The 27,022-nt window shown below is 43.9% G+C and overlaps 1 protein-coding gene across 1 annotated transcript in view; it reads right to left on the reverse strand.

Annotated features, from left to right (window-relative positions):
* Positions 1-27,022, reverse strand: part of LOC126278488 (uncharacterized) — a 554,677-nt gene that overhangs the window by 314,683 nt on the left and 212,972 nt on the right. The window contains exon 2 of the mRNA XM_049978648.1: positions 22,344-22,634. Coding sequence (XP_049834605.1) covers positions 22,344-22,597 — 254 coding nt within the window. The 5' untranslated portion in view covers positions 22,598-22,634. The remainder of the gene's footprint in view (positions 1-22,343; positions 22,635-27,022) is intronic.

A 27,022-nucleotide genomic window follows, 5' to 3' on the forward strand; every position in this document is an offset into this window, starting at 1 on the left:
CTACGCCGTAACTGGGTGTCGCCCGCTCTGACATTGGTGAACACGAATTGCCTTTCGAGTTGCGGGAATCGTAGGATGGGGTTTGCACCCAAAAACGTGGTGATTTGACAGCGACACTGACGACTGGAGCGCTCAGGGACACGTCGACGGGTAGAGCCAGGTCCGACACTGCTGTATTGCTCCATGTGGACAGCGCGCGGTTCGGTTGACGGAGTAGACCGGCTCTTGACGTTTGAAGGACGTCGACGATGTACTACGAAGATGACGCGCCGCGCTGTTGGTGCGGTTACTTTGCGCTTGATGCAAGACATGGCGAGTTTACATTGATAGTTGCCATCGGAATGCCAGGCTTGGTCACCAAAAACATAAGAACCAGTGTGATATTAACTTTGAAACAACACTTATTACATAAATGTCCTAAAGAACAGATACCATCGGTGACGATGCAGCTCATTAGAATGAAATTACAACGAAGTGAATACCACTCGCTCCATACAGGTGTTGATATAAGTCATCGGGGACAGTAGAAAATGTGTGTCTCGACCAGGAACCGAACCAGGGATCTGTTGCTTACATGGCAGGCGCTCTACCCATCTTTTTTATTATTGCAGTTTTTTCGTTGTTGATCGTTGCGTTTAGTCGTTTCGGACGTCACATGACATCCGTTCATGTTCGTATTGTTGATCCTTCCGCTCAGTTTTTTTATTACATAGTCCAACCAGCTCTCTGACCCAACACGCTGAGCTACAATGCTGGCACGGCTACAGGGACTTATCTCTGGCGCGCCTCCCGTGAGAACCACATTGGCAACTTATTGTCCCGCACTATATTCATAGTTATCCTGCCCGTTATAGTCAATACTCGCGGCCTTACCGCCGACTCCCGTAAGAGTTCGGGAACTGTTTGTGCATCAACACAGAAGAAGGTGGTCAAAAGCCAAGGCCGGTGAGCCTTATATATATATATATACGAAGATGGTATCTGTTCTTTCGGACATGTCCGAACACATACCATCGGTGACCATGCAGATGAAAAGAATTCCGCTAGCTGCATACAGGCGTTGATATAAGTCAAGAACACATACGTATAAGCACGATATAATGCCCCTCTAAAACACCCATTAGTAACCAGCTGTTCCCAGAATTCAATGATCACGTGTGGCATTTTTTCTCGTGTAGGGATCTTATGTATCGTGAGAGCGTAAGGCTCGTATGTAGTCATGAAGAACAAGGCCGCCATCGATTGCCAAGCCGAATGCACGCTGGATGTATAAGCCACATGCGGACCGAGGCTCGGCCTGTCTCGGACTTGCTCGGTCCTTCTCGGAAGTTCCCGGTAAAGCACGAAATTTCCTTTAGTATTGGCACGTGGCATTCTTAGGTAGGCACAACCGTCTCCATTTCGGCAGAATCGTGGTGCCAGCGCTGCTGTCGCTTTGCAACCTGTTCGAGGCACGACTGACGTTTACAGGTCACGTGACCGTTTGCACTAACAGAGTAGTCTAGCGGTCTATGCAACACAAGTTTTACAAATGAGTGGGAATGGCAGGAAAGAGTGATGAGAATTCTCAGTATTTATTATGCAGTCGCTTAATAGATACCTGCTATGGAGCGACATTACCATTCCATCCAGAAAGAAGGTTTAGTTGACAACAGAGACGCAAAAAATTACAGAGATCGAAATACGTCATTCTTTGCTCGATACATCAAGAAGCACGTCGTGGTAAATTGGCAGCCGTGGAGGAAATGAAGGAATAATTTGTGGTTGATCAATGAAAGATCTGTCGTCATACGCATTATTCAACTGTCAGTTACTAAAGTTTTCGATACAACTGAATGACGAGTATGGAGATTTTATATATTACTTCAACAGTATGTTGGTTAAATCAAGGGGTATGCCTGGAACGACTTTTCCATTTATCGCGGTATTGTAGAATTTATGAAGCAAACAGGAGTGCAAGAACGGAAATTAGAAAATCTAGAATGGATTAACATCACTCTCTTTTCAAGTGGACTTGACTGCTCGCTGCACAAGGTAATACATTGCCAGGCGACAAACAACGTATTTTTACTTTGATGGGGATGCATTTAAAAATAAAATCACATTGTGAAAGTGACAAATTCCAACCATTTTCGTAGTTTCAAAGATGGAACTCGCCATGGACGTCGGGGGGGGGGGGGGGGGGGGGGGGGGGTGAGATTCTGCATCATTAAGACTATTGCGCACAGTTTGAGTCGTAACATCACGTAATACGGCTGTATGGAAAGCATTATTCAACTTCAGGGTTCCTCCGACCCATAATCTGTAGGTAGTGGTACCCACTGCAGTAGTACCCCTTGGGCGGCCTGAACGACGAATGTCACTGACACTTCCTGTCTCTCTGTATCTCCTCCGTGTCCGAACAACATCGCTTTTGTTCACTCCGAGACGCCTGGACAATTCCCTTGTTGAGATCCCCTCCTGGCACAAAGCAACGATCGGACGCCATTTAACACCGATATTGACCCTCTACGCATGGTTGAACTACAGACAAAATTAGCCGTGTACCTCCTTCCTGGGCAATGACTGGAACTGATCGACTGTTGGACTCCCTCTGTAGAATAAACGCTGCGCATACATGGTTGTGTACATCTTTGGGTGGGTTTAATGATATCTCTGAACAGTCAAATGGGTTATTGAAATGGTTCAAATGGCTTTGAGCACTATGGGACTTAACATCTGACATCACCAGTCCTCTAGAATTTAGAACTACTTAAACCTAACTAACCTAAAGACATCACACACATCCGTTCCCGAGGCGGGATTCGAACCAACGACCGTAGCGGTTGCAAGATTCCAGTCTGAAGCGTCTAGAACCGCTCGCCCACACCGGCCGGCAAATGGACTCTGTCTGTGATAAAATATACGCCGTCAGCGTCTATCTTCGGGATTTCTGGGAACCGAAGTGATGCAAAACTTTTTTTTAATTTATTTATGTGTTTAGCGAACAACATCAGTCCTGACACACTTCCTCCGGGAACTCCTGAAGATTTAGATGCGTCTTGCATTGGATTTAAAAACTGTGACAGAAACGAACAACTTTGAGAATGTTACGATTTGCACAAAAAGAAGTCAGAGTGGGCACTCACCCCCTTCTAGTATTTACTTACTTCTACGATTATGGACACAATTTGCAGACTATGGCTGTGAAGCGTATAATCGGGGTGAATATTCTTTCTTCCAGGTGCTCCACCTACATTGCTCTAAGGTACTTCATGGGGGCCGGCCTGTGTGGACGAGCGGTTCTAGGCACTTCAGTCTGGAAATGCGCGACCGCTACGGTCGCAGGTTCGAATCCTGCGTCGGTCATGGACGTGTGTGATGTCCTCAGCTTAGTTAGGTTTAATTACTTCTAAGTTCCAGGGTACTGATGACCTCACATTTTAGGTCCCATAGTGCTCAGAGCCATTTGAACCTTTTTGAACTACATCGGGGGAGTGGTCCATCCTTTTTCTGTAATGTCTCCATCAACTAACAGTGATTTTGTGAATCTGGCGGTGAACTCATAAACCATGCATAATTTTTTGGCACTATGCTCAGTTGGTTAATGGGAAGTTTAGCTGGCTGAAACATCATTTGCAACCGATCAGAGAACATGGTTTCCCACGTGTGCTGGCAAAAGAAATGTATTTAATGCTCAACGTTATTTGTAATATTCCTGAGGAGTCCAACGCATGTTTGATTATAAGCGCTATTGCTATCTAACTTTACATGTGGCGCTGTTGTGCTTCACCATGTACTGCACCTCTACAATCTCATCAATATTTTGCAAGTCTCAGTCGTGTACAGAACAGTGTTCCGTGTGGTTGCGAGAGTATTAGGTCAGAGCTAAGTGAATTCGAACTTGGGAAAGTTGTTGATGCTCGTATGGTGGGTGCTTCCACAATGAAGTCAGCCGAGTTAATTGGTATTTCAAGAGGCCCCGTATTGGAAGAATACATACTGCATACAGGGAAGGCGGAAGAACATCACGCGGTAGGTCACGACGCTAACGAAAGTGTGTAGTAGGTGATACTGACGGAGGAACATTGAAGAGGACCTTGCCGGCCACGGTGGCCGAGCGATTCTAGGCGCTTCAGTCTGGAACCACGCGACCTCTGTGGTTGCAGGTTCGAATCCTGCCTCGGGCATGGATGTGTGTGATGTCCTTATGTTAATTAGGTTTACGTAGTTTATGTTCTTGGGGCTGATGGCCTCAGATGTTAATTACCATAGTGCTCAGAGACATTTGAACCATTTTGAAGGTGACCTTGATAAAAACATAAGAAAACGAAAGCAACAACTTCACTGTAGACGTGAACGTCGCATTTCCGAACCCTGTCAACACCAAAACAAAACGAAGGAATCTCCATAATCAAGGAATTGCAACGCGAGCTAGAATTACATAACCACACATCATTTAACTTGCTCATGCTGAGTAATATCAGACGATCTATAAATTCTCAACTTGAAGAAAGACAACTTCACACGACCACAATTGTAAAACTTTTATTTATGATGGTCGGTTTCGGTGGACAGAATAAACATCATCTGTTCTGTGAGTATTCTACATAAAGTGTAAACATATTACGTTATGAAAACTAGCGTACATGTCATTAATAGAACAGATATATTGAATTATTGATACACATACCTCAGTACAATATAATACATCTGCTCGATTTCAGCTATAATTGTAGTTCATATCTTAATTAGCTAAACAGTTGACGTAAGATGCACTGGTATATGAAAGTTGAAACCAGTACATACAATATGTTAAAAGTTATAACCCGTATTTAGAAAATGTTTCACAAAGTTCATCCGTACATATACAGTTTTATCTTTATAACTTATATTGTTGTTACGAAATTTGTTACCTAAGCTGTTAACAAAAATGTCGGCCACCGTGCCTGCAAGACAACTTCCAAAGGCCACAGTTCACTCAGATAATAATTTTTTGTAAATTAAAAGTAATTATAAGACAGTGAATGCTCCAACAAGTTAATCAACAGCACAGTCTGGCGCACCTTCTGACTTGTTAATGAATTAAGCAAAGGATCGAGTTGTTTACTTGACACATCAGCAAGTCTTAGAGCTGAGGGTCACCTTGTTTCAACTTTATTTAAGTTTGATTATACTTGTGGAGTAATAATTTTGCTGTGACCTATTTCGCAGGCATGTTTTGTAGTTGTAAAGTGACGCCACACATAGACCATGAGCTGTGGGTTGGGTTGTGTACTTGACACTGAATGTCATTTTGTTCCGCTTCTCTTAAGATGGATTACCCATGGGCTATTTACTTTAACGTGACCTAAATGTCTCTTCACCGCATATTTGTCCTCGTTTATATCCACGGGCAATACATCGCGTAAGTACACCCCATACTACATCTAAATATTGAAATGCTTAGTGAATTTTCTTAGTCACTCCTGTCATATTACTATTTTGGTTTAAAGATTTCAATGTTTTCCCGTTGTGAAGATCGTTGAGAGTACAAATTCACACGTAGACCTCGGGCTACGTATCATGTGGTACATCTAGTAGGTGTTGCGCAGATGACTGCCTGATATATGTTTCCTACTTCAGGCGTCGAACAAGAAAGTGACGTTAAAATGGCCTAATGAGGGAATGCCTGTTCTCCGACTACGTGATAAGCTGCATACAGCGCCGTCTGCTGTGTAATCTCGTCATCAACTTCTTTTACGCAGTGAAAAGATGTTGCTAATAAATATTACTGGCTTGGTACAAAACTAGAATTATGGAATACGTCTTAGGTTGTGATCCTAAAGACATGTTTTCTCTTTTGTAATACTGTTTTACCTCTAAATTATTACTTCCGTTTTTTACACTCCTGGAAATTGAAATAAGAACACCGTGAATTCATTGTCCCAGGAAGGGGAAACTATATTGACACATTCCTGGAGTCAGATACATCACATGATCACACTGACAGAACTACAGGCACATTGACACAGGCAACAGAGCATGCACAATGTGGGCACTAGTACAGTGTATATCCACCTTTCGCAGCAATGCAGGCTGCTATTCTCCCATGGAGACGATCGTAGAGATGCTGGATGTAGTCCTGTGGAACGGCTTGCCATGCCATTTCCACCTGGCGCCTCAGTTGGACCAGCGTTCGTGCTGGACGTGCAGACCGCGTGAGACGACGCTTCATCCAGTCCCAAACATGCTCAATGGGGGACAGATCCGGAGATATTCCTGGCCAGGGTAGTTGACTTACACCTTCTAGAGCACGTTGGGTGGCACGGGATACATGCGGACGTGCATTGTCCTGTTGGAACAGCAAGTTCCCTTGCCGGTCTAGGAATGGTAGAACGATGGGTTCGATGACGGTTTGGATGTACCGTGCACTATTCAGTGTCCCCTCGACGATCACCAAAGGTGTACGGCCAGTGTAGGAGATCGCTCCCCACACCATGATGCCGGGTGTTGACCCTGTGTGCCTCGGTCGTATGCAGTCCTGATTGTGGCGCTCACCTGCACGGCGCCAAACACGCAAACGACCATCATTGGCACCAAGGAGAAGCGACTCTCATCGCTGACGACGACACGTCTCCATTCGTCCCTCCATTCACGCTTGTCGCGACACCACTGGAGGCGGGATGCACGATGTTGGGGCGTGAGCGGAAGACGGCCTAACGGTGTGCGGGACCGTAGCCCAGCTTCATGGAGACGGCTGCGAATGGTCCTCGCCGATACCCCAGGAGCAACAGTGTCCCTAATTTGCTGGGAAGTGGCGGTGCGGTCCCCTACGGCACTGCGTAGGATCCTACGGTCTTGGCGTGCATCCGTGCGTCGCTGCGGTCCGGTCCCAGGTCGACGGGCACGTGCGCCTTCCGCCGACCACTGGCGACAACATCGATGTACTGTGGAGACCTCACGCCCCACGTGTTGAACAATTCGGCGGTACGTCCACCCGGCCTCCCGCATGCCCACTATACGCCCTCGCTCATAGTCCGTCAACTGCACATACGGTTCACGTCCACGCTGTCGCGGCATGCTACCAGTGTTAAAGACTGCGATGGAGCTCCGTATGCCACGGCAAACTGGCTGACACTGACGGCGTCGGTGCACAAATGCTGCGCAGCTAGCGCCATTCGACGGCCAACACCGCGGTTCCTGGTGTGTCCGCTGTGCCGTGCGTGTGATCATTGCTTGTACAGCCCTCTCGCAGTGCCCGGAGTAAGTATGGTGGGTCTGACACACCGGTGTCAATGTGTTCTTTTTTCCATTTCCAGGAGTGTATTTTCAGAAAATATTTTAGCCTTTATCTGCTACTAAAATTAGACATGTGCAGTTGAAAATGATACGATTACACAAGCAACCTCTAGCGGCGCCAAATGTTATCATGTTCTCTAGTATCTTTCGCTAAGTCTCAATTCAGCGGCGCTTTTGCATCAGTGATGTGCTGCGTTTGATTTGCAATATGGGACTTGGCACCAAGCACTTTATAGCTCCAAGCACTACGAGACTTAACATCTGAGGTCATCAGTCCCGTAGACTAAGAACTATTGAAACCTAACTAACCTAACGACATCACACAAATCCATGCCCGAGGCTGGATTCGAGCCTGCGACAATAGCAGCACCGCGGTTCCGGACTGAAGCGCCTAGAAACGCTCAGCCACAGAGGCCGGCTATGCACTTAGCTAAACATTTGTTAAGTACTTGTTTTTACTTTGAACTTATTGTATATACTGGTTTTAAATGCCTGTGAATTTTACGTCAACCGCCCGTCTAATTAAAATATAGAGTACATTTAGGTCTCAAATTCTCCACTGTACTGAGGTATATGTAACAATAACTAAGTATATGTGTTATACTAATGACATGTAAGCCGGTTTTCATAATGTAATATGTTTATCTAGACTGTTCATAGATCAGAAGATGGTAACTCTATTTACCGAAACTGGTAATCGTAAATAAAGCTTGTACAACTGCGATTGCGACTGAGAAGCTGTCTTCCTTCAATTTAACCATCCCTCAGTGATGCAAAAGCCCGTAACAGGGAAAGGTGGTGCGGATGCCATCAAATCTGGACTATGGAACAATGGAAGAATAGAACAATGTCATTTGCTCAGATGAGTGTTGTTTCACAGTGTTTACAGGTTCTGGCAAAGTTTAGGACCCGAGAGAGCGCACTGTTACTCTACAAAGTTATCTTATTCTTAAGAATTATGTGAACATTTAGGCTAATCAGGTACATCCCATGATATAGTTTTTGTTCGCCAGTGGTGATGATATGTTCCAAGAAGACACGCCCCTGTTCACAGAGCTCACATCAGTCAGGACTAGTTTTGTGAGCTTAAGGACAAATTGTCACGTCTGTCCTGGCCACCACAAATCTCAATATTGTTTAAGATATGTGGTGTAATTTGGAGAGAAGTTTGGGTGATCACTATCCACCTCTATCACTGATACCGGAACTTGTCACTATTTTGAACCATGAATGCTACTAGATTCCCCTGAAAACCCAGGACCTGTTTCATCCATTCCGAAACGACTGGAAGCTGTTTTGAATGCCAACCATTTCCTACATGGTATTGGGCGTACGTAAGTGTTCTCTTTGTGGGGTATTAGTACTTTTGTCCGCCACTTGTAGAAATTTTGCCTCGTCAGAGAACGAAAGCTGAGAAGTTGGGAATCGGGTGTAGGTAAAAATATAACCGCTCTTAGTTGAATTTGAATGTGTATGTATGTATGTATTTGTGTGTGTGTGTATGTGTGTGTGTGTGTGTGTGTGTGTGTGTGTGTGTGCGTGTGCGTGTGCGAGAGAGAGGGAGAGAGGGAGAGAGAGAGAGAGAGAGAGAGAGAGAGAGAGAGAGAGAGGAAGGAGTGGGAGAGAGGGATGGAGGGAGGGAGTGAGAAAGAGGGAGAAGAGTGAGTGTAGGACAGGGTGGTAAGAGGTCTTACGATCGCCATGAAACGCCTCTCGTGTCTGTTTGGTGACCAATTCCCAACTGATTATCACCTGCGTAGAGACTAAAGCGTGGATAGTAGACAACAGTAACGCGAATTCAAGTTTCTGCTACCCAAACAAAGGGTAACATCGTCCCTGGCAGGCCGCTTGAATGTGAGCGCGCGACGCCCCGATTGGATACATTCAGTGCTTAATAGCTCGGAAACTGTGCAACGTATCGAATTTTTTCTTAACATTTATGTCTGAGTACAATCTGCCCTACAGCACCCTTGTGAGCGTTTTGAGACATTTTCCGACCACCCTTTGTACGTTATTTCCGACTGATGCACTGGAGTTTTCGGACATTTCTGTCAGTGGGAGCGGATCTTCTAAAATTGATAATGTAAAGTAAAATAATCAGATCTCTACGGTAGAATCTAAGGAGTCAGTGTTCAGATGACATTAAAATGTGAATGCGTGTCCCCCAAAACCATTGGAACAATAGTAAGGCTAAAAGTATTGAAAACTGTGAAAACTGTAGGCGGAATGAGGTCGGGGGTGTAAACGATAACTGTTAACTTACCATAGGAAATGGCGGGAGGACCAACTTCATACAGAACTCTGGTGCTCTATCAAGCTGGGAAACAGCCTCAAATTGTCGCACAAAGACAATCTAAGCTAGAGCGCAATCGCCACCCGAGATTGTGAATATCGCCTTATTTTCTATGCTAGTTGCATCGTCGATCTTAACTGTTTTAGCACATTTACTTTCTCGCAAAAATTATTCCCCAATATTAAACACTTTTCTTATTAGTCTTATAAATGCCAATAGTGACCCTTGTAGTGTAAATTTTACCTCAAAATTTACGTAATTTTGGCAGCGTACAATTAATGATCAAATTGCTTTGTATGATACTGCAGTGCCTGTATTGGCAAGCAGAAATATGAATTATTCGTTCGGACATGAATGCATTCTCTAAGCAACATTGAATTGTTGTATAAACAGTACAACATCGCAATTATTTGCCGATAGCAGGCAATGACTGTCAATTAAAATATCCTCCCTGTCCTGGAATTAATTAAAGTATGTACGAGTTCAGGTTCTGCTCTACTAACGACGTCGGTTGGAATTTAATGTCGGGAAGTTAGTCGTGCACGACTATCGAAAGCGATTTAGGTGACCGCTCGCGTAAAGTGAGAAATTCGGATTCGAGTCCCAGTTTGGCATAGATTTTCATTGTCTTCATTCGCTTGTACACCAGATGGTTATTGGTATTCGAAACTGCAAATACAACTCATGTAAATCCTTTGTCTCCCTCCCCTCACTACGAGGCTACCGGGCTTTAAGGAGGTTAAATTTAGATAGAATTGAAAACGTAATTAGTTTTTTCATAGCGTTACGAAAGCCATTTTCTCTCATTACCCTCACGGGAAAGCTTAGATTATTATTATGCACGACGCAGAAATTGTCAAAACCTGAAGGACTAAGCTGGAGGCGTAAGAGGGTGAAGGACTATTCAAAGTGTACCGCAGATCGCACGTGCCGTAGAGTAGATGGCTATCGTCATCACCATCACCATCATCATCATCATCATCATAATCATCATTATCATATCTCCTTCCAAGAATTAGTTGTCGTAATCACCTCTTCTTGCGTCTGGCACCCATCTATCCGCCTCTTACGAGCTCTGCCTAGATCTCTTTTTCCAATCGGCAAGCAATTGATTACCTTTTTCAGCAGTCTCCAGTCTCATTACTTCATTCTTATTTTTTCCAGTTTATTATGTACCTCATGAACTTCGTTTCTCCTGCTTGTGTGTTGTTGTTGTTGTCTTCAGTCCTGAGACTGGTTTGATGCAGCTCTGCATGCTACTCTACCCTGTGCAAGCTTCTCCATCTCCCAGTCCTTACTACAACCTACACTCTTCTGAATCTGCATAGTGTATTCACCTCTTGGTCTCCCTCTACGATTTTTAACCTCCACACTGCCCTCCAATGCTAAATTTGTGATCCTTTGATGCCTCAGAACATGTCCTACCAACCGGTCCTTCTTCTTGTCAGCTTGTGCCACAAACTCCTCTTCTCCCCAATTTATTCAATACCTCCTCATTAGTTATGTGATCTACCCATCTAATCTTCAGCATTCTTCTGTAGCACCACATTTCGAAAGCTTCTATTCTCTTCTTCTCCACACTATTTATCGTCCATGTTTAACTTCCATAAATGGCTACACTCCATACAAATACTTTCAGAAAAGACTTCTTGACATTTAAATCTATACTCGATGTTAACACATTTTTCTTCTTCAAAAACGCTTTCCTTGCCACTGCCAGTCTACATTTTATATCATCTCTACTTCGACCTTCATCCGTTACTTTGCTCCTCGAATAGCAAAAGTCCTTTAATACTTTACGTGTCTCGTGTCTAATTCCCTCAGCATCACCCGACTTAATTCAACTCCACTCCACTATCCTCGTTTTGCTTTTGTTGATGTTCATCTTATATCCTCCTTTCAAGACACTGTCCATTCCGTTCAACTGCTCTTCCAAGTCTTTTGCTGTATCTGACAGAATTACAATGTCATCGGCGAACTTCAAGGTTTTTATTTCTTCTCCAAGGACTTGAATACCTACTCCGCATTTTTCTTTTGTTTCCTTTCTGCTTGCTCAGTATACAGATTGAATCGGGGATAGGCTACAACTCTGTCTCACTCTCTTTCCAACCGCTGCATCCCTTTCATGCCTCTCGACTCTTATAACTGCCATCTGGTTTGTGGACAAATTGTAAATAGCCTTTCGCTCCCTGTATTTTACACCTGCCACCTTTAGAATTTGGAAGATAGTATCCCAGTCAACATTGTCAAAACTTTCTCTCAGTCTACAAATGCTAGAAATGTAGGTTTGCCTTTCCATAATATATTTTGTAATGTAAGTCGTAGGGTCAGTATTGCCTCACGTGTTCCAACATTTCTGCGGAATCCCAACTGATCTTCGCCGAGGTCGGCTTCTACCAGTTTTTCTATTCCTCTACAAACAATTCGTATCACTATCTTGCAGCTGTGATCCATTAATCTGATAGTTCGGTATTTTTCACATTTGTCAGCACCTGCTTTCTTTGCGATGGGAATTATTATATTCTTCTTGAAGTCCGAGGGTATTTCATCTGTCTCATACATCTTGCTCACCAGATGGTAGAGATTTGTCAGGACTGGCTCTCCCAAGGCCGTCAGTAGCTCCCATGGAATGTTGTCTACTCCCGTGGCCTTGTTTCGACTCACGTCTTTCAGTGGTCTCTCAAAATCTTCACGCAGTATAGGATCTCCCATTTCATCTTCATCTACATCCTCTTCCATTTCCATAATATTGTCCTCACCTACATCGCCCTTGTATAGACCCTCAATATACTCCTTCCAACTTCCCCTTCTTTAATTAGAACTGGGTTCCAATCTGAGCTCTTGATTTTCATACAAGTGGCTCTCTTTTCTCCAAAGGTCACGTTACCTTTCCTGTTGGCAGTATCTATCTTACCCCTAGAGTGATAAGCCTCTACATCCTTAGATTTTTCCTCTAGGCATTCCTGCTTAGCCATTTTGAACTTCCTCTCGATCTCATTTTTCAGACGTTTGAATACCCTTTTGCCTGTTTCATTATCTCCTTTTATCAATTAAATTCAATATTTCTTCTGTTACCCAAGGATTTCTACTAGTCCTCGTCTTTTTACCTCCTTGATACTTTGCTGCCTTCACTACTTCATCCCACAAAGCTACCCACTCTTCTTCTGCTGTATTTCCTTCCCCCATTCCTGTCAACTGTTCCCTTATGCTCTCCCTGAAACTCTGTAAACCTCTGACTTAGTCAGTTTATCCAGGTCCCATCTCCTTAAATTCCCACCTTTTTGCAGTTTCTTCAGTTTTAATCTACAGTACATAACCAATAGATTGTGATCAGAGTCCACATCTGCCCCTGGAAATGTCTTACAATTTAAAACCTGGTTCCTAAATCTCTGTCTTACCATTATACACTCCTGGAAATTAAAATAAGAACACCGTGAATTCACTGTCCCAGGAAGGGGAAACTTTATTGACACATTCCTGGAGTCAGATACATCACATGATCACACTGACAGAACTAAAGGCACATAGACACAGGCAACAGAGCATGCATAATGTCGGCACTAGTACAGTGTATATCCACCTTTCGCAGCAATGCAGGCTGCTATTCTCCCATGGAGACGATCGTAGAGATGCTGGATGTAGTCCTGAGGAACGGCTTGCCATGCCATTTCCACCTGGCGCCTCAACTGGACCGCGGGAGACGACGCTTCATCCTGTCCCAAACATGCTTAATGGGGGACAGATCCGGAGATCTTGCTGGCCAGGGTAGTTGACTTACACCTTCTAGAGCACGTTGGGTGGCACGGGATACATGCGGACGTGCATTGTCCTGTTGGAACAGCAAGTTCCCTTGCCATTCTAGGAATGGTAGAACGATGGGTTCGATGACGGTTTGGATGTACCGTGCACTATTCAGTGTCCCCTCGACGATCACCAGAGGTGTACGGCCAGTGTAGGAGATCGCTCCCCACACCATGATGCCGGGTGTTGGCCCTGTGTGCCTCGGTCGTATGCAGTCCTGATTGTGGCGCTCACCTGCACGGCGCCAAACACGCATATGACCATCATTTGCACCAAGGCAGAAGCGACTCTCATCGCTGAAGACGACACGTCTCCATTCGTCCCTCCATTCACGCCTGTCGCGACACCACTGGAGGCGGGCTGCACGATATTGGGGCGTGAGCGGAAGACGGCCTAACGGTGTGCGGGACCGTAGCCCAGCTTCATGGAGACGGTTGCGAATGGTCCTCGCCGATACCCCAGGAGCAACAGTGTCCCTAATTTGCTGGGAATTGGCGGCACTGCGTAGGATCCTACGGTCTTGACGTGCATCCGTGCGTCGCTGCGGTCCGGTCCCAGGTCGACGGGCACGTGCACCTTCCGCCGACCACTGGCGAGAACATCGATGTACTGTGGAGACCTCACGCCCCACGTGTTGAGCAATTCGGCGGTACGTCCACCCGGCCTCCCGCATGCCCACTATACGCCCTCGCTCAAAGTCCGTCAACTGCACATACGGTTCACGTCCACGCTGTCGCTGCATGCTACCAGTGTTAGAGAGTGCGATGGAGCTCCGTATGCCACGGTAAACTGGCTGACACTGACGGCGGCGGTGCACAAATGCTGCGCAGCTAGCGCCATTCGGCGGCCAACACCCCGGTTCCTGGTGTGTCCGCTGTGCCGTGCGTGTGATCATTGCTTGTACAGCCCTCTCGCAGTGTCTGGAGCAAGTATGGTGGGTCTGACGCACCGGTGTCAATGTGTTCTTTTTCCCATTTCCAGTAGTGTATAATCTATCTGATACCTTCTAGTATCTCCAGGATTCTTCCATGTATACAACCTTCTTTTACGATTCTTGAACCAAGTGTTAGCTATGATTAAGTTACGCTCCGTGCAAAATTCTACCGGACGGCTTCCTCTTTCACTTCTCTCCTCCAATCCATAATCACCCACTATGTCTCCTTTTCTCCCTTTTCCTACTCTCGAATTCCAGTCACCCATGACTATAAAATTTTCGTCTCCCTTCACTACCTGAATAATTTCTCTTATCTCATCATAAATTTCATCAATTTCTTCGTCATCGGCAGAGCTAGTTGGCATATAAACTTGTACTACTGTAGTAGGCATGGGCTTCGTGTCTATCTTGGCCACAATAATGCGTTCACCATGCTGTTGGTAGTAGCTTACCCGCACTCCAATTTTTTTTAAATTCATTATTAAATCTACTCGTGTATTACCCCTATTTGATTTTGTATTGATGACCCTGTATTCACCTAACCAAAAGTCGTGTTCCTCCTGCCACCGAACTTCACTAATTCCCAATATATCTAACTTCAACTTATCCATTACGCTTTTAAACTTTCTAACGTATCTGCCCGATTAAGGGATCTGACATTCCACGCTTCGATCCGTAGAACGGCAGTTATCTTTCTCCTGATAACGACGTTCTCTTGAGTAGTCCCTGCCCGGAGACCCGAATGGGGGACTATTTTACCTCCGGAATATTTTACCCAAGAGGACGCCATCATCATTTAACCATACAGTAAAGCTGCATTCCCTCGGGACAAAATTATGGTTGCAGTTTCCCCTTGCTTTCAGCCGTTCGCGGTACCAGCACAGCAAGTCCGTTTTGGTTAATGTTGCAAGGCCAGATCAGTCAATCATCCAGATTGTTGCCCCTGCAACTATAGAAAAGGCTGATGCCCCTCTTCAGGCACCACGCGATTGTCTGGCCTCTCAACAGATACCCCTCCGTTGTGGTTGCACCTACGGTACGGCTATCTGTATCGCTGAGGCACGTAGCCTCCCCACCAATGGCAAGGTCCTTGGTTCATGGGGGTTGTATAAGTGACCTTTTTTATGTTACTGGCCATGATTCGGAACCATACACAACTCTGGGTGCAGCCATAACTATATAAAGTTTCATTTGTATTTCTTTCTTTGTTTCTCTGTCCACATTTCTTCCAGTTATTCCGCAGATAGCTTAATATTTATTACCCTTCTTCTCAATGTCTTTGTCATACTCGAAACTAATCTCACATCCTACATTACTTAAATGGGATATGTGTTCCAAAGCTTATTCATTTATTATTATTTTCGGTCTGACTGGATTCTTTCCTTTGAAATCGATTATCGTTGTCTTATTCGCATATGTTGTTAAGTTGTAATAGATGGCATTTACTTTCAATCCTAATAATGATCTTTCTAAATTACATTCTGTTCTCTGTACAGTTGTCTTGTTATCAGCACATAATATTATTTAGAGGTAAGCTGGACTCTGTTTTAATTCCCAAGAGTACTTCAGTTTCTCACTTCAAGCCTAGGTCGTCAGTATATAAATTACGTAAAGTGGGTGATAGACAGCACCCTTGTCGAACACCTCCATTAACTAAAATTTCTACTGACATTTCCGAACGCGAACCTTCAAATATTTTAGTATTTACGTATAGACTCTTTGTGATTCTAGTTAGTTGTCTAGGAGAACCTTTTATGTCTAATATTTTCCACATAAGGTGTCCTTTTCTCTTATCAGAGACTTTCTCAACATCAATAAATGGGTTTTGTAGGCTGATTCTAGATTCTTTCCATGCTTGATAGACAACAAGCATCCTATATTAAATTGTTCGTCTCAACGTCCCCTACGACTACGTGGTACATAGTAAATAGTTACTGTTTACACCGTGCATAGGTATGACCTGTGGGGCGGGAACTATGGGAGAAAATTAGTATTATCTAATGTGCTAATTTAAGGAGATGGGACCTCGATAAACAGAAAGAACCAGAGGTTGTAGAGGGTTTCAGGGAGAGCATAAGGGAACAATTGACAGCAATGGAGGAAAGAAATACCGTAGAAGAAGAATGGGTAGCTCTGAGGGATGAAGTAGTGAAGGCAGCAAAAGATAAAGTAGGTAAAAAGACGAGGACTAATAGAAATCCGTGGGTAACAGAAGAAATATTGAATTTAATTGATGAAAGGAGAAAATACAAAAATGCAGTAAATGAAGCAGGCAAAAAGGAATACAAACGTCTCAAAAATGAGATCGACAGGATGTGTAAAGTAGATAAGCAGGGATGGCTAGAGGACAAATGTAAGGATGTAGAGACTTATCTCACTAGGGGTAAGATAGAGACTGCCTACAGGGAAATTAAAGAGACCTTTCGAGAAAAGAGAGCCACTTCTATGAATATCAAGAGATCACATGGAAACCCAGTTCTAAGCAAAGAAGGGAATGCGGAAAGGAGGAAGGAGTATATAGAAGGTTTATACAAGGGCGATGTACTGGAAATGGAAGAGGATGCAGATGAAGATGAAATGGGAGATACGATACTGCAGGAAGAGTTTGACAGAGCACTGAAAGACCTGAGTCGAAAAAGGCCCCGGGAGTAGACAACATTCCATTAGACGGCCTTGGGAGAGCCAATCATGACAAAACTCTACCATATGCATAGCAAGATATATGAAACAGGCGAAATACCCTCAGACTTCAAGAAGAATATAATAATTCCAATCCCAAAGAAAGCAGGTGTTGACAGATGTGAAAATTACCGAACTATAAGTTTAATAAGTCACAGCTGCAAAATACTAACGCAAATTCTTTACAGACGAATGGAAAAACTGGTAGGAGCGGACCTTGGGGAAGATCAATTTGGATTCCGCAGAAATGTTGGAACACGTGAGGCAATATGAACCTTACCACTTATCTTAGAAGAAAGATTAAGAAAAGACAAACCTACGTTTGTAGCATTTGTAGACTTAGAGAAAGCTTTTGAAAATGTTGACTGGAATACCCTTTTTCAAATTCTGAGGGTGGCAGGGGTAAAATACAGGGAGCGAAGGGCTATTTATAATTTGTACAGAAACTCGATGGCAGTTATAAGAGTCGAGGGGCATGAAAGGGAAGCATTGGTTGGAAAGGGAGTGAGATCGGGTTGTAGCCTCTCCCCGATATTATTCAATCTGTATATTGGGCAAGCAGTAAAGGAAACAAAAGAAAAATTTGGAGTAGGTATTAAATATCATAGAGAAGAAATAAAAACTTTGATGCTCGCCGATGACATTGTAATTCTGTCAGAGACAGCAAAGGACTTGGAAGAGCAGTTGAACGGAATGGACAGTGTCTTGAAAGGAGGATATAAGATGAACATCAACAAAAGCAAAACGATGATAATTGAATGTAGTCCAATTAAATCGGGTGATGCTGAGGGAATTAGATTAGGAAATGAGACACTTAAAGTAGTAAAGGAGTTTTGCTATTTGGGGAGTAAAATAACTGATGATGGTCGAAGTAGAGAGGATATAAAATGTAGACTGGCTAGGGCAAGGAAAGCTTTTCTGAAGAAGAGAAATTTGTTAACATCGAGTATAGATTTAAATGTCAGGAAATCGATTCTGAAAGTATTTTTGAGGAGTGCAGCCATGTATGGAAGTGAAACATGGACGATAACTAGTTTGGACAAGAAGAGAATAGAAGGTTTCGAAATGTGGTGCTACAGAAGAATGCTGAAGATTAGATGGGTAGATCACATAACTAATGAGAAGGTATTGCATAGAATTGGGGAGAAGAGGAGTTTGTGGCACAACTTGACAAAAAGAAGGGACCGGTTGGTAGGACATGTTTTGAGGCATCGAGGGATCACAAATTTAGCATTGGAGGGCAGCGTGGAGGGTAAAAATCGTAGAAGGAGACCAAGAGATGAATACACTAAGCAGATTCAGAAGGCTGTAGGTTGCAGTAAGTACTGGGAGATGAAGAAGCTTGCACAGGATAGAGTAGCATGTAGAGCTGCATCAAACCAGTCTGAGGACTGAAGACCACAACAACAACAAATGTGTACCAAGAACATTTTAGAACTGTTTCATACTTAAAGGACCATAATGCTGCTCTAAGGTTTACTATTTAGGTGTATATAATTTCACAACCAAGTTTATGATGTTATTGACTGACGAGACAAAAAATTAAAAGTTTTCATTTCAGTCAGGTATTGTATACGTTTTATTAAGACTGCTATGAAAAAACACAGTTTAAATAAAAAAGACAGAGAAAAAGGAACATAAACTTGAGATTCATATCAATGCATAGATCAGTGTTTCGAATTTACAATAATTTGTTGTAAGAACGAGCACCACTTTATTAAAGTGGAAACCTTTTATTTTAAAATTTTGTGGTGCGGACCCCTTTTCGATGCAGGTAGATAGGCTGCGTCCTACACAGCCTACATCTAAATGCCTCCCTATCCGGGTGGTTTAAGACTGTGGAACATTGCTGTCTACAAGAACTTGCACAGACGTACGTTGTACTTTCTAGAAGGCAGAGAGAGTGTAAGAAGAGAAGTTTGGCAACAAGAGTGAACTGACTGTCAGATATTCATTCTTGAGACAGAATCGTAAAGCAACTAAATCAATTACAAGGAAAGGCATTCAGTCATAATACGTGACTTTTATTTCAATATAGCTGCAGCTGCTTTGTCAGTTTACTTCACTTTTCGTATGTAGGCTGCTACTGATCTGTTTCCAATACTGGTTACCTAGTTTTTGAGGACAGTATGAGTAGACATGTTTATGTAAACAGAAAACTTTTCGTTTCACATCGTATTTATGTACAAAACTGAAACGACCATTTTAAATAAAATTCAAACAGCCATTGTAGTTTAATTTTTTTTCAGAAATATGTTGTGAGACGAAAGTGAGTATATATACGAGTATATAGATATTCCTACACCCACCATGCCTAAGAAATTTGCAGATACCATTGGAAACACGCCGTTGGCAACCCACATTCAAAAAATTGTTTAAGCTGAACAGTCAGTTGAAGAGGAGCCCCAAGGTCTCGAAATGTACAAAATGTTGGAATAAAAACATCGATTTGTGACTGTGGGACTGTTTGTTATATATTTTACGAAAAGCAACACTGACAGCAGTGAATAAAATCAAGAAACTAAGTACTTTAAGTCACAGGCAAGTGGCCTAAATACCAGATACAAAAATTTTCACGCAATGGAGTGTGGACACAAGATTCATTGCTGAGTACCCGCCAAAGTTAACGTGAAATCACACTTTGCAAAACACAATATGAAGAGTACTGGCGTACTAGCAGATTACACCCCCATCGTAAAGAACACGTCCCAGCTAAGGGGTCAAATCCTTTTCAACTCAGAGGTCTCTTTTGTCAATGTATAATGATGCATGGAGACTGCAAAAAGCACGTTGACTAGTCGATGTCGGTGTTCAACGGTTTATTTTGTCTCTTGCATGTCACCGAAAAAGAGCAGAGTAGGACATCGTCGTACCCTTCCATCGTAACAGGTCTCATCGGCGCCGCTCACGAAAAGCCCTCCGTTCTGCAGAAAAGTATGCCACTGAACTCGTTTGTGTCGTATTGTGGTATGGACTTCTATTGTATTGTATGGCGCTTCATATCGTGATTGTGAGTGTGTACTCCTGAACCTGAGGAAATCTTTGAATGGAGACCTACTTTGTCCTGCAAAGACAAAATGAACTTCGCCCCATACCTTCACATCTGCGTCCTGCAGCTTTACAGATGCACTTATAATACTACATAAAGCATGTGTAACAGCAGCAGCAAGAACTGGACGCAAGATAAGGCCGCCACTGGGGTGCAAACACAGAATATATTCCAGACATTTGGAAATTGCTTCAATTAACTGTGGCCGTGCAGAGTGATCACGCGGTTAAAGGAGCCATGTCACGGATGGCGCGGCCTCTCCCGTAGTAGGCATGAGAGTGTGTGTTATTCTTAGCATAAAAATTATTTTAAGTTAGTTAAGTAGTGTGTAAGTCCAGGGAACGATGACTTCAGCAGTTTGCTCCCTTCTGAATTTACACACATATGAACATTTAATTAACTCTGTCTCATCCTAAACTAAATTTCTTTAAATAACTTCGAACAACCACTATTCCTGTCCTCTATTATATATATATTCAATATCTAGCCCTCTAATTGCCGTTGCAACAGGAGCGAGATAAACTAAAACACATCTTACTAATGCTGTGTAGGCAGACTTATTCGAATGGGGGAGATACCCATATTGTTGGCAATGTACGAATTTCTTCTTACTTATCTTCAATCGGTTCTGGCGGCATAGATGCCCCATTAACCAGCCGGGTCAAGCATTGGCGCCTTTCGATTTTGGTGCGCATGAGTGACACAGCCTGGTCAGGCCCAGTGTACCGAATTCCGAGGGGGCGCAATTTACTTAATCGGAGTGGAACTGTGTTAATAGAATACTGGCACTAATTTCGTGCTCAGTGAAAGGATATTTAACAGTACGCTGCCGTATCTGTAAGTAAGAGTAAGGAGTTACTAAGAAATACGTTGGATTGTGAATAAAGTTAACGGCGATTAGGCAAACTAGATACAGTTTGCTTGTGCCTAAAGAGTAATAACACAGTTTCAAGTTGTGTCAAATCTGAAGAGAATGTTTCAATAATTTTATTATTATCATTTTTGTTTTTTGGATGGCGGGGGAGGGGGGGCAGATGTTGAGCAATCGTAAGAGGTTGCGACACGACAGATGTTAGAAAACACAGACAGAAAATTCAATAGGTTCACACCTATACTTTGGGCTTCAGCCTGTCCTCCAGAACTGCCATAAACGTTATATTCGATTCCTAATAACTTAGACCTACTCCTGAAATTGTGGTCTGCGATGCGATTTAGTATGACAGCAGGAGCACTCTATTGGTTATCCCACGCACCCCTACTGCTAATCTGGACATCACTCCACCTGTTGTGCTGCCATTCATGAACATCTTTCCAAGAGGTGCTTTCCAATACAATAACGATTGCCCACGTATTTCAGCTGTAACCCAATATGTTTTACACAGTTTTAAAACGTGGCCTTTGCCTGCTCTATCACCAGATCTCGCTTCAATCGAGCAAATGTGGGACATCACCGGACGATTACACGAGCGTCATCCACAACCAGCATTCATCGTCCCTTTATTGACCAACCAAGTGCAACAGGGATGGACTTTCACCTCACAAACTGATATCCGTCACTTGTGCAACACAATGCAAAATTCTGGCGGTTACACCAGTTGTTAATGTACCAGCATTTCGCATTGGCAATGGGTTATTTCGCACTTCCATTAATCACTTACATATGTCACCTAGACACATCTACTTCCACGATTTCGTTACTCTATAACCATTCTCCGTGTAGCGATTACTTTTCCGTTACTGTATATTCTTCCTGCAAGTAAATGCTGTGTGACTAGGGCCGCCTGTCTGGTAGACCGTTCGCCGGGTGCAAGTCTTCCGATTCGACGCCACTTCGGTGACTTGCGCAACGATCAGGGATGGAGTGATGATGATTAGGACAATACAACATGCAGTCCTTGGGCGGAAAAAATTTACGACGTAGCCGGGAACCGAACCCGGGCGCTTAGACAATCTGTCGCGTTGACTTCTTTTTTGTAATGTCATTTTTTTCTATATTGTTTGTTGAATTGGTTCGTGGCGGACGTCCTATGACACTCGTTCAGGTTGTTCGTTGGTGCGTTTAATCAGTTTTTTTTTTTTTTTCTTATTACAGAGGGTAGCTAAACCCTCTGACAGAACACTCTGAGCTACCGTGCCGGCTACCACTCAGCTACCGGGGACGGACTTCCTGTAAGTGCTATGAATGATTCCAGTTAGTTTGTTCATGCCTTCTCTTTTGCACCCTCTGAAATCTGTTCCATTCCAAGCCTGCGATCAGAACAGGAATCTCGGATATACGACAAAAGCTTCGCCTGTCGGCCAGCAGGCTGCTGCAGCGGCCGCCTCACCTGATGAACGTGATGACGCCCACGCTGGCGATGTCGTCCTCGAGGGTCTTCCAGGCGTCCGTGAGCAGCTGCTTCTGCTGCTCCGAGATCTCCGGCGGCGGTGGGGGCGGCGGCGGCGAGGACGGTGATAACAGCGAGGACGCGCGCTGCGAGAAGCGGCGCCCGCTGCCGCCCCCGCTGCCGCTCCCACCTCCACCTCCGCCGGTGGGCGCTTCCGCGCCGCCGCCTTTCAGCGTAGATCCCGAGCCTCCCATGCCGTTACGGACCCGGCATCACGCTGCACTTCCGCTCCTGTCAGCACGTATACGTTATGTCACAGTATCATACATACTGAGGAAGAGCACCCATCAATAAATGTCCTTAACTACCCCACTTGAATCTCCCCTTTATTTCGAAACTGAGGGCACATAAAAATGTGTTTTAAATCTTATGGGACTTAACTGCTAAGGTCATCAGTCCCTAAGCTTACACACTACTTAACCTAAATTATCCTCAGGACAAACACACACACTCATGACCGAGGGAGGACTCGAACCTCCGCCGGGACCAGCCGCACACTCCATGACAGTAGCACTATAGACCGCTGGGATAATCCCGCGTGTCAACATAAAATAATAAGGAATAAGAAGAAGTGGATCTGAGAGCCGCGAGAAACTTATCATCTGAATTGGTTATCACGATGTAGATGAATTTAAGGAATTCTGCTACCTAGGCAGCAAGGCAGCCCGTGATAGGGAAAGAAGGAAATAAAATGGCTTACTAGCTCTGGCAATCAGGGAATTTCTGGCTAAGGGACGTCTGCTAGTATCAAATATATCCCTTAATTTTAGGAAGAAATTTCTGAGAATCTACGTTTGAAGCACTGCAGTGTATGGTAGTGAAACTTGGATTGTGGGAAGACGGGTAGATAATCGAAGCATCTGAGATGCGGCACTACAGAATAATGTTGAAAGTGTGGACAGATAAGGTAAGGAATGAAGAGCTTCTCCTCTGAAACGGCGAGAAAAAGATGTATGGAAAACACTGACAAGAAGAAGGGACAGGAAATAGGACATACGGAGAGACATCAGGGATTAACTTCATTGATACCAGAGTGAGATGCGGATGGTGAAAACTCTAGAATAAGTCAGAGGCTGATATATCTCCAGCAAGTAACTGAGCATGCAGATTGCAAGTGCTAGTCAGATGAAAAAGCAAACCACCTCAAACCACTAAGAAAACTGAAGCCCTAAAATAAATAAAAGTTTGCTCTGAGGTATGCATAAGAATTTATTCGCAATGTACTTATATCACCAAATGCAAAAAAATAGCATTTCCATAACGACAAACATAGGTTTCCAGTGAGAAGGGTTAACGCCGCCGCTGAATAACGTAAACACTTGGTGAGACGTCACGTAGTACAGTATACCGTCTGTGAGATCATCAAACGAGCCCTGGTCCAAATGATATCATGGCGATTCTGTCTAAGTCGTGCACAGTAAATGATCTTTGTCAGAGGAATCGATCCACATATGTCCAAGGGGCAGAGAGGAAACCATTCTTGTGATCCTAAAATGCTGAGAACATGTTCACGTGTGCAACGCGGCAAGCACGAGAGTTTCATACATCAAATGGCTGGTGACGTGGTCCCACTAATGAATGCATAATTTTATTCCTGCACGGAAGAGCAGCGGGATGGCCCTCAAGATCGACGAGAGATTACGTTGGTCCCTTGTAATGCCAGCCTAGAACATCACTCCGTCACCGACTTGCTGCACATGTGAACACAGTTTTGTAGGCGTTAGATATTACCGAATTATCTCCATACACGGTGTCTGCGATTATTAGAGTAAGAAAAGATCTGAGATTCATCAGTAAACAACATCCGATGTTAATCCTTAGGCGTCAGGACTTTGTGATTCCTTGCGCTCTGTAATCGCGTACACTGTGTTGTGGTGTGCCACGTGGTGTCCGCGATGGTCTTCGGGAATGGAAATTCGCTTCATGCAATCGTTTATTAACAGTCTGAAGCGATACGTGGCGCCCTGTAGCCTCTTCGAAAGTCTAGGTCAGTTCTGGAGCACTCAGTCCACGGTTCCTTTCATACAAATATCGTAGATTTCGAACGTCCCCAGCTCCTGTCGGCGGTGAGCGCCTGATGCTGTGAAGATGGAAAGGAGATATCGACAGCCACTCCAAATGCCATAGCTGTATGACATGGCCTGAAACAAAGAAGCTAATCTCTCAGATGAAGCGGTTTACAGCAAGGAGACCTTTATGGTAAGAAAGCAGATAGAGACCAGATTGCGCAAAGATGATTATACGTTACCGTTTATAAAAATGACACAACTCAGAGAAAACCGCATGATCTTGGATGAAGCGTAAGCGTAAGAGGAACAAGTTACCACGAATAAAGGCAAGTGGAACATCTGAAAACTCGACGACCAGAAACGTTGCTGTTGCATCAATATGTATGGAGCCACACACGAATTAGGTAGTGACTGTAACTGCCAAAAGGAACCATATCATCATGTAAGAGAGTTTTGACGGTGATGAAACCAATATACAGGACGTATACATTTGAATGATATCTGTTATGTCACAGTGCCTCCATTTCACATGAATCTACAGGGGTTGGATAAAAATATAGACACAACTCTGGAAACGCATGCTTGAACAAAAAATTTGATGCTAGCCAAACCCGAGGGTAGCCATGCTGTATTTGACCAAGAATGGCATCTGTAGGGTGGCATCAATAGCTTGCAAGCGTCAGTAGTGTTCAGAACAATGTTCTCTATAGTTGTGACCACATTCTGTCCAAGTATATTCGTACTTAGGCATTTTATAGGTACTTTTGTTATGGGTGCTGCAGTGACAAAGCTAACTGAAGCGTTTGGTGTTTCAAGAGACACCTTGTCAGAGACTTATACCACACATAAGGAAGGCGGAAAAACATCATCAGGAAAGTCAGAACATGGACAAGAGGGGGAGGAGGCGTATGAGGGGAGAGATTTCATCAATTGGTAGAGGATGCTTGTAGGTCTGAGAAGACGGATGCGGAAGGAGACCTAGGGTACTTAGCTTTCAAGAGCGTTTGGAGTGGTAAAATTTTGCGGATGCGGGGGTGCGTGCTATGTTCAAAAAGGTGAGTCTCCGATGAATAGTGTTTTGGAGGTGTGCCTTGTCCGGCACGTTAGTAGTTTTAGCAGTTTTAGTCTGTTGTGGGCGTTCTTCTTTGCCTGGTTAGTCGACTACGAAGTCATGTTAGTTTCCCAGCAAGGGTTAGACCATGATATTAGAGTGTTTTAATACGATTGACGGGACTGTTACTGGTGATAAGATGGCATTAACTTTTTATTTTCTGTATGTATTGTTGTTGTTTTTTTGGGGGGAGGAGAATAGTCAGCGAGTTCATCGGTCTAATCGTATTAAGGAAAGACGGGGAAGGAAGTCGGTCGTGCCCTTTCAAAGGAACTACGCCAACATTTGTCTCTAGAGACTTAGGAAATCACGGAAAACCTGAATCAGGATGAACCGGACGTGGGATTGAACCGTCGTCCTCCCGAATGCGAGTCTAGTTGCTAACCATTGCGCCACTTAGCTCCCTCTGTATGTGTCTAATGGCCCTTAGAGTGATGTTTGGGTCACAAAATACTTCTCTCTTCATGAAAGCTATCAGTCATGAAAGAGATTTTCCACTGTACGGCGTCTGATTTTGTCACGTGCGTGCTACATAACATAGTTACTTCTAAAGAACATGATCAGATCGTTAATCGTAAACATTTTATGCAATCGTGCATTTAGTTTATAGTGTAAATTCTGTATCTGCCACATTATATGTCAGACTTCATGTCTCCAGGTGAGAGAGGCACGTCGGTCTTTATTGTTCATTATAAACTTTAATGGGCTTGATAGCGATATAATGTAATATTAACTATAATAACAACAACTGTAATTTTCCAGTTTTTACTACATTATATTGCGGCCAATATCTTTAAAATTTATAATACCCACATTATGTGCTATACTACGATGACAAGTTACTTTAACGTGACCACCTGAATAACCAACATATGCAGCACGGACCGCTGAGAGAAGTGAGTGCATAGTGTCAGTGATATTCCAGAAGGCATTAACAGGGATGTGGAGCCATGTCGACTTCCGTGGTTTAGCCATGTACCAGAAACTTCTCGGTTGAGATTCCATGGCCTGAAGAGCCCCATCGATGTTTTCCCATAGTCTCGATTGGGTTAATATCCGCGCAGTTTTGTGGCCAGGAACGTGAGGTGAATGTATACTGATACTCTTCCAACCACGCACATACACTGTGAGCTGTGTGACAGATCGTATTGTCCTGCTGGTAGATGCCATGGTGCTGTGATGAGAAAATTTTATGTAGGGCTAGACAAGGACAGAGGCATACCTGTGTTGATCGAATGTGTCATCTAGAATGACAAGATCACCTGGTAACGCCACAAAAACATTCCCAGACCTTAACGTTGTCTCCTCATTGTGGCGATTTTTGCAGGATATTTGCTTCCAGAATAAAGCGTTATTCATCTGGAAATGTCATATGTCGCCACTCAGTGTACGTCGAGATGTGGTAGGACATGCAGATTCCAGTCTTTGTCGCCGACGAACAACAGTCAGTATCGGTGCATGAACCAGGCGTCTGCTGCGAAGGTCCATCTGAGCTAAGC

This window comes from Schistocerca gregaria, chromosome 6 (genome assembly GCF_023897955.1).
Source record: "Schistocerca gregaria isolate iqSchGreg1 chromosome 6, iqSchGreg1.2, whole genome shotgun sequence".
Classification (NCBI taxonomy): Eukaryota; Metazoa; Arthropoda; class Insecta; order Orthoptera; family Acrididae; genus Schistocerca; species Schistocerca gregaria.